The sequence below is a fragment of the Mugil cephalus genome, chromosome 9 (genome assembly GCF_022458985.1).
Source record: "Mugil cephalus isolate CIBA_MC_2020 chromosome 9, CIBA_Mcephalus_1.1, whole genome shotgun sequence".
Classification (NCBI taxonomy): Eukaryota; Metazoa; Chordata; class Actinopteri; order Mugiliformes; family Mugilidae; genus Mugil; species Mugil cephalus.
The window spans coordinates 27,696,286-27,705,250 of NC_061778.1; the positions used below are offsets into that span (position 1 = coordinate 27,696,286).

The window sequence follows — 8,965 nt, forward strand, 5'->3', positions numbered from 1 at the left end:
ATAGTTTACATTCCAATTTCAGCATGTCAGTTATTTCAACATTTCTTTTCATGCAGATTCATGTTGTATATTGGTTAACTATCTATTAAAAAGAAAAGGTAAAGAAGCTAATAAGCAGATAAGCTTTTATTGTACTTACAGGCCTGTATTAACAATAACCTACACGTGAATAAACACAATAAACAGTGAATTAACAAATGAACACTATATCTGATGTGCAAATAATATGCACCAACTCTCCTTTTTTAATAGCTGGGTTAGTCTTAAATCAACAGAGAAATTGCAGAGCCATTGAAATAAATATAAGAAGAGCCCAAACAAAGTAGAATCTTTTGTAAATTAAAAATAAAAATTAAACAAAATGGTGATAATTAAAGACAGCAGGACAGAATAATCCCCTCCACATTGATAATGATGTAATATAAGCATCTTAACAATAATTTAACAATTTATAGGTGTGCATAGATATATACATACATACACACACATATATATTTATATATATATATATATATATATATATATATATATATATATATATATATATATATATATATATATATGCACACCTATACAATCTGATTATGTGGAGGTCAACAAAGCCAAGTCATTGAGCTCAAGAGGTAGAGACCAACGTGGTGAGTGAACACACATTTACACAGTGTTAGTGTGTTGAATTACCGAACAAAACCAAAAACAAATTCTCATTAGATATATCTACAACTCTGCTGTACACACAAGTTACAGTTAAAACGACTGTAAATTCAGTGAATTGTTACAAGATTTGTTGTCCTGTACATATCCTAGTTCCAGGGTAAAAATCAAGAAAATATATACATTTTACGCAAGTTTTAAAAATAAAACTAACTTCACAGCCTTCAAAATGTGCAAGCTAATACAATTTCTATACAGTGTTTTTTTTAGGTTGCCCTGTAGATTTGCTACTCTATTTAAAATATGTACATAATCATACTTTGAGGTGTGAGAAAAATCCATAACCACAAGAACAGGAGTAGAAAATAATTCTCAAAATATATTAAATATTTTACTTCAAAGTTTCTTTCTTGTGGAGACATTGAACATATATGAGGCGGAGTGGGGGAACACTTTGTTTTAATAGTTTTTGTTTGGAAAACCCCATATAGATGAGGCCATGTCTTCATTTAAGTGTCATTCTTATGCTACTTGTGTCCATTGTATGGTGAACTATATGAATGTGATCCATGAAGAAAGACATCTCTATAATATAGTGATATATATTCAAGTGGTTAGAGCAAATAATTCATAAAAAAATGATATTGCTGGTTTGACTGCTTCTTTGATATTAAGTGGATAACATGTCAGTTCATCATCATCCTTGTCTGAAGAAAAACATGTAGAACAGACCTCTTATCACATAGGAAGCCCCCAAAGGAAGACTTAATCAAACCTGTGGTTAACTGCATGTCCCACATTCCTTCTGTGATTCTAAAGGACTGCAGTGTTTTAGGGATTTTTCAACAATCTTGTTCTGATTCTCAGTGTTGCCCTTCACTGCTCTTATGCGACAACACACAACCGCTGGAGCCTCGTCTTTAAAACCAATTGAAAAAAGTACCATCTCTTCAAAGGGTGGAGGACAACTCACAATCTACTTCATCTCGCTTTGTCAAGACATACCAGTCAGAAGTCATATATTATGTTAACATATATTTTAGATTTGCACAGACTTTGATTCTGTTGTTGACTTGCCCCAGCTACCGAGCATTTATTGAAAATAGTCAAAAATGACAAAACCTTGAACTATACCTGGATCCTTTCTTCAAAATATGTGGAAAACTAAGAACAATGTACATTCATTACACTGTCTGGAGAAACACTGATGGATAACTATCCTAACAGCTTCTTTTATATCTCATTAAAAATATTGTTAGATTTTACAGAGCTACTGTTCCATCACTGGTTTCATTTTATATTTTTTAAGACGGAGATCAAGAGATTTTATAATTTACTTACTCCCTTCTATTTCATTTGCAATGGATAGGCTAAGGGTTTAAATGTGGTGCTGACAGATACCAGAAGGGGTTCGAACTAACCACCAGTCTAATCCCATTAAATTAGGATTCAGACCTGGTAACACGTGTCCTGGGTGATCTGATTACAAGTGGCAAGAGGAGTAAACACCAAACACACACTAAGGATGCATTTTATATCTGATCACTCAGAACATATTAGGAGGTGCTTTGGGCAGCTTGTGACACTTTGATAAGACATCCGTTTCACATTTTCTCATATCATCATGCATGCGCAACAAACAACCCTGTTCATGTTTCCAAACCAGCTGCAAATAGCGATCTATTGTCTTGTGACCGCATCTGTTTGCATAATGTTCTACTGCCTCCAAATAATGTAGACTATGTCTTATTTGTCAACAGAGAATGAAACGACAATGGGTTGACAGATGGGCACTTGAACACAGTTACTCAGAGCTGTTGCATTGTGACTGGATCACATGCCAGTTCTGAAAGGGGAAGTGAAAGGGAAGTGAAGCCAGCAAAAGAGTAGGTCCCAGAGGCATGGTCACTTGTGAGGTTGCTTCATAAACACTGTTTTAAAACAGTCAATGTAGATTGAAAAAAGAGGAATAAAATGTCCCAGTTACAGCCTGCCCAACTCTAGCTCAAATTGGAGAGAACTTGCCAACAGGACATCACAACTAAAATGTTGTCATACAATAGAATGGATGGCCAGATTTACAAAAGTAAGACCCAGATAGAGGAGACTTATACCACTATGATGACCAAGAGACTATAGATGTCAATTTTCAACTTCAGGTGCTATGTACATAGAGGGAGTCAAGCAAAGCTTACAGAGAACACTCATTGTAGTGTAGTTTCAATATTCGTTTTCTCTAAAAATCTGTTTTTTTCACACTAGGGTAAATTTTGCTCATTTTTTTTGGTGAGTATGCAAATAGATGTCCGAGCAGGCACAGAAATAGAAAACACACATTTCTTAATGAAGGAAAAAAACAGGCTGACAGGAACATGTAACTGTACAAGTGATGGGGGGGGCAGTAACAGCATTGTAGCATTTCTTCTTCTGCTCCTTTGCCCTTCAAAGGAGCAGTAAATAACTACACTTTCTGAAGACACTTGAGTTGTGTTGTCTGTTTTGGAAGCAGTGCTTTTAGTCCAAACCTATTCTTAAACTCATTGCCAATTTAATAAAAGGTTCATTATTTTCCATTTCACAAATTTGGGAGAACTAATCTTTATTACAATTCTGGGACCTCATGTCAAATTTGTATGCATCCATCACTGAATTCAGTACATGCATACATCCACTGTCCTAACACCATGTAGAGTGTACGAGTATGTAAAACTTTTACATTATTAAACATATACTGTTTATTAATTAACTCGTCATGTTGTACGTATATAAGTTTCTGCCTGAGGTTTTGCAGACTGTGAACTGACTGAATGTGTATTCTACATGGAAAGACACCAGCAGGGAAATATGACAAACTGACAAATGAAGATAAGAAGTGACATATAAGAACTAAAGTGGTATGTGACTTGCTAAATGCTTCTATAATAATGTTGATGCTGACGTAAGGCACAAATAAAACTAGCCAGAAGTAGTTCTTTGCAATAAAGCTAATTTTATGGTTAGAGCAAAGGGAAGCAGTAATGAAAGTATGCACTGAAGATAATATTGATATACTACTTGCTGCTGTTTAAAACAGAATCTATCCATTTTGGACACTAGGGGATCTAAGCTTGTAATGGATAATTTATTGATTGTTTGGTGCTGTAACACTGAAAATTTTCTCAACCTCCACCTTTTTTGAGATAAGAATTGGGGGGTGGGAAGTTAATGTTGTGACAACAAAGATACACATGCAGTTTTGGAGTGTGAACGAAAAGGTTTTGTCAACGAGCAAAGGGGATGTTATGACAGCAGGGTGGACAGCAGACTTCAGCATGGTGGGTAAGAGGCCAATGGAAGGAGATTTTTTTTTTTTGTGATTGGTCCAAAATCCACTTCCTCATTAATGTCTCTCTACGGGTACACAGAAAAATTCTCCCTCCGTCTGCCTGTTACACACCACGTACTCAAACATCTTCTCCTTTCACGATATTACTGTTTTCAGTAAAAGTAACATAAGTTACAGTAACTTGTCCCACCAACATGACCTGTAAACCAAATGTAACTCTTGTTCAATTCTGGACATTTTAAATTGATCAGCGAGCACTGACTTTTATTTAAATGACTAACTAAAGAAATTTAAATGAAATATGTTGCTAATCCCAAACCACACAATCATAATGTTCATGTTTGTTTCTTGGTTTATGCATTGATCATACATGAGGCTACTGATCTTTGGCAATTTTAGACTTATATGAGCACAAACAAAGAGAGGAAGGGACAATGTTATGGCAGACACTATAAATACAATACAGGGAACTTTAGTTATAAAATTCTTGTGCCTACAGCTGCTCCAGAGGTGAAGGTGGCCATAATGATGCAGAGTAGCTTCATTGTATGGGATAGAAGAAATTGTAAAATAAATGTATTTATACCGTATATAACAAAACAAATGGACTTCATTATACGTGCAGTGCGTGCTGGAGCTAATTTAACTGGGAGTACCCAGAATGACTAATTTCAAACATATTCATTTGCTTCATTTTCACTTCATTTTTTATGTTCACACCAAACCTCTAATAAACCCCGCAAAATCCCAGTGGATTTCCTTTCTTTTTTTTCACAGCAAAACTTGCAATCCTGCTATCCAGTGGAATGCTACGCAGATGATGGAAGATGACGTTGAGACACTCTCTTCTTCCGAGTTTAGCAGCTTGTCCATTGGGAAACAGCTATTCCCACACCAGAGGAGATGGTGGCATTTCAGAAGGTTGAGCCACTGTTGAGCTGTTCATAAATAGGCCAACAAGTGAATGAAGTTAATATTGGCCATTCACGTGTTCATTTTCATTTTTCTCAGCAAAGTCAGTTACAGAAACCGAATGAGCCAAAGAAAACGTACCATAAACCTTGTTAACATAAGGTAATTAGACATGTCACAGCAGGAAAAGCACAGCTGAGATGAGCGAATCACTCAGAGGAGCATGATCTATTTGTGCTGATTCACTGTCATGACTAACTATGAGCCATCAGTATAGTTATCTATGCTATATATGACAAGACAAAATATCTATGGTGAAATTGGTCTCTTTCAGTTTTACATGAAACCTCATACGTTAATTGGAACTAGTGTTAGTGATGAGTTATATTTTACTGTAACCAGAAAGCATTTAGTAGCATCAAGGCACTAACATGTTTGGAAGACAAATGTGTTGTCTCACTCAAGTGCATTAACACAACCATCAGTGTCATGCTATTTTTAGCCTAACCCGGCACACATACTGGAATCAGGAAAACTGCTAGCCAAACTATATCAAGAAGTAATGTGAAACGTAAAACAAATACACCTACTTACAACTGCAGTGTTGTTATCAACATATATATAATCTTTAGTTCGTATTGTTTCATAATCATGTGAATTAAAGAGCATCATACCTGATAAAGCTTTTGAAAGCAGCTGATTGAGGGTTAATGCAGAGTGGTATTCGACTGCCCTTTTGCTGTTCCAAAATAAACTGGTGAATAATCTCTGTGAAGGAAACAAAGACTTTTTTTTTACAAGCCATTTCTCGTTTAGATGAAACTCAAATCTATGATCCCTTTTCTTCTGTTTTGACAGTACAATAACTGCTCTTTCAAAATGCCTTATGTCCTTTGTTAGTTAGGAACTACTCATCAGTATCTCTACTCATTAATATCTCCAGTTCAATTCCTCTTCTCTCAGTTAGTCCTGTACTAGTTACGGAGGTTTATTGTTAAATGTAAAGTTAATTAACCTATTGAAAATTAAAGGCAAACTGTGTTTTTGACCACTGCTAACACTACAGAGCAATGTTTATCAAACGGCTATCCATTTAGTTTATACCATGCGTGAATAGTATAATGACACATGAACAGAGCTGGTGTTTTCCTGGTATTTGCTCAACGGCTGGCAGCGGTAACATGCAAGTATAATGATACACCAACAAATGACAGAACAACACTTCAAGCAACTAAACGAAGCATTCTGTGATTGAAGGAGAGCTCATACATGAAGTTCAGAGGTGGAATGTCTTGGAGATTACAAGGTTCACAAAAGAAATGACAGCTATTAGTATTCAGGTAAACCTGGCTTCCTTTTTCTTGTTGCTTAAAACAATCACAACACACAGCTACAGCTATTTTTAAATGCATTTTACATATTAAAATGTATTTTAATAGTGCAAATAGAAAGGCCAAGAGCAGACAAACTCACCTTTGACCTGTCTGACAGAGCTCAGATTCTTCTCAAAGCCATCATCAAACTTTGGATTTGTGACAGGCTCAAAGTCACTGGTGTAAACACGGCCAGAGGATGTGGTGTAGCAGCATTTGCACATGCATGTGTGGTAGCGCAGTCGACCCTCATCCAAATAAGGGTGAGCCAGGGCATCCTTGGCTGAAATCCTCTTTGACTGGAGACCACATGCACAAATTAGATGTGTTGAAATAGACAGTCAATACTTTTTATATTCACCTTGATATAAATGCACATGAGAAAAAAATAATTGAATGCTCATACAGCAATGAGACACATTTATCCCTAGGTAAACACCTTAAGATAAATGGATTTGTTGGCTCTCAATGAACCAAGCACATGCATGGATGCTGTAATCTTTTCACTCCACCCCTGCACATTAGTTGTCAAATCTGAAGCAGAAATCTGAATTCAATCAGATGTTGTATCTTATAAGATAAGTGATGCATAAAATTACATGACCAGGTGTTTTTGGGGAAAGTTGGAGTTTCCTTTAGACAGCTATGTGCCAGCCAAGTTTGTATGAAGTCATACTGATACATACTGACACTGACAAGAATTTTTGCTGATACTATCTTGGATCACATCATCATTCATTAATACAAAATATTGCAAAAGCAGAATGACTCACCGGATCAAACACCAACATCCTGCAGAGGAGATGGACTGCTTCATGGGTTGCTTGGCTCGACAGTGTGTACAGAACCGGAAGGGATGGCTGCAGAAAACAAACAATAAACATTGTCTACTTTAGCTTCTGGTACATTTCACCTTTGGCAAATCACATTTTACATCTCATCTACAGATCAAAGTAAGATAATAAGTAAGAGTGTGGCAGCAAAGGGAGGACCATGAGTCACCTAGAGCCACCACATTTATGCAAACTGAAACCTGACATTATGGCATCACTCTTCATCTACTTTATAGAATGTGTCCAATGACCACTGAAGAACAGTTTAATGAAGAGATAACATTCATCTAGGAAACCAAACTACAACTTTCCTAGACCCAGTATGAGCCACTGAACTGTAGAAAATGGGCTACAATCATTTTAGTTTTGTCATACAGTGGTGGAAAAAAGTTTTTGGACACCCCATGCATTTGTGAAATATTGCATTAAGAATCACTTAGGTCTTCAAGTGCCGTTTCTTTTAGTACAGTCAGACAAAATACTAAACAAATTCTGAAACAGTCATTAAAAACTTAAAATTGATTGGTTCCATAAAAATACATTTTGAAATTTTGAATATTGGGTAATTCTGGTACCAGTGATCCACTAATGAAGGCTGTGCTTTTTATTAATAGACACATTTTTCTGTTGCCGTACTTCCTGTCTATATAAAGCCAGTACATTTGAAAGTCCTTCAGAGACAAAAGTGGCTAAAACAAGGAACCTAATGCAGGAAATACACCGAAAGATACAGATTCTCAGCCAGGAAGGTATAGCTTGTGCCATATCACCAGGAAGTGCAGATGCAGTCCTTCAGCAGTCGGATCCACTCTGCAGAAATACAGATGAACCAACTGCTTGGAAGACAAACCAAGATCTGGGCGTCCAAGAGTTTCTTTAGCAAGAAATGACCACATCCTGATCCGAATATGCAGGGAAAACCACGAAAAACTGCCTCCAAAAGCAGTGGTCAAATCAAGCTGGTGTCTAGTGTTCCACCCACACTATACGTGGTCGACTTTTAGATCAGAGCTTAAGGTCCTACAAGGCTGTCAAGAGGGCCCTGATCAATGAGAGACAGAGGTTAGCCCGGCATCGCTGGGCCCAAGCACATAAGAACTGGACAGTCAGGAACTGGAACAAGATCATGTGGTCAGATGAGTCCAGTTTTCAGCTTGAAGGGTTATATCCAGCATGTACAGTACCTACTGTCAAAAATGGTGGGGGCAGTATCATGGTTTGATGATGCATGAGTGCTACTGGTGTTGTTCATCTCACTGTCTGTGATGGCACATTGAACGTTGCCAAATATTTTCTCCAAACTCACATGCTCCCTTCTGCACGTGCACTGTTCCATCGATGTCAAAACTGGATGTAAAACTTAGCTGTAGGAGCATAGTATCCAGGTCTTAGAGGGGCCTGCTCAATCCCTGAATATGAGCCCCACTGAAAATCTGTGGTAGATTATCAAAAGGTCAAAAACTAAAGAATTTAGAAGAATTTAAAGTAATGCAAGAAGAATGGAACAAGATTAGCCCTCAACAGTGTTGAAACAACTTTTGAAACACAATTTTGAGTCTTTGTCAGTGTACACTCACTGGCAACTTTAGTAGGTACACCTGTTAAAATTTCTTTCTTTGCGTGGATGAAAATTCCTTGTTGATGTGAGAGGTCAGAGGAGAACGGGCAAAACGGTTGGATATGACAGAAGCGGCAGAAGAGGCAAAAGTAACTCAAATAACCACTGGTTACAACTAAGTAATGCAGAATACCATCTCTGAACACACAACATGTCCAACCTTGAAGAAGATGGGCTACAGCAGCAGAAGACCACACCGGGTGTCACTCCTGTCAGCTAAGAACAGGAAATGAGATACAGTTCGCACAGG

At 37.1% G+C, this 8,965-nt stretch overlaps 1 protein-coding gene across 4 annotated transcripts in view; it reads right to left on the reverse strand.

Annotated features, from left to right (window-relative positions):
- Nucleotides 1-108: 108 nt before the first annotated feature.
- Nucleotides 109-8,965, reverse strand: part of nlk2 (nemo-like kinase, type 2) — a 45,781-nt gene continuing 36,924 nt past the window's right edge. For 2 of the 4 annotated variants that reach the window (XM_047594583.1, XM_047594584.1), the window contains exons 8-11: nucleotides 7,038-7,124; nucleotides 6,365-6,563; nucleotides 5,566-5,659; nucleotides 109-4,917 (exon numbers count right to left, since the gene is read on the reverse strand). In XM_047594583.1, the coding sequence (XP_047450539.1) occupies nucleotides 4,863-4,917; nucleotides 5,566-5,659; nucleotides 6,365-6,563; nucleotides 7,038-7,124 (435 nt within the window). In that variant the 3' untranslated portion in view covers nucleotides 109-4,862. The remainder of the gene's footprint in view (nucleotides 4,918-5,565; nucleotides 5,660-6,364; nucleotides 6,564-7,037; nucleotides 7,125-8,965) is intronic. The other 2 variants (XM_047594580.1, XM_047594581.1) reach the window with 1 other exon arrangement.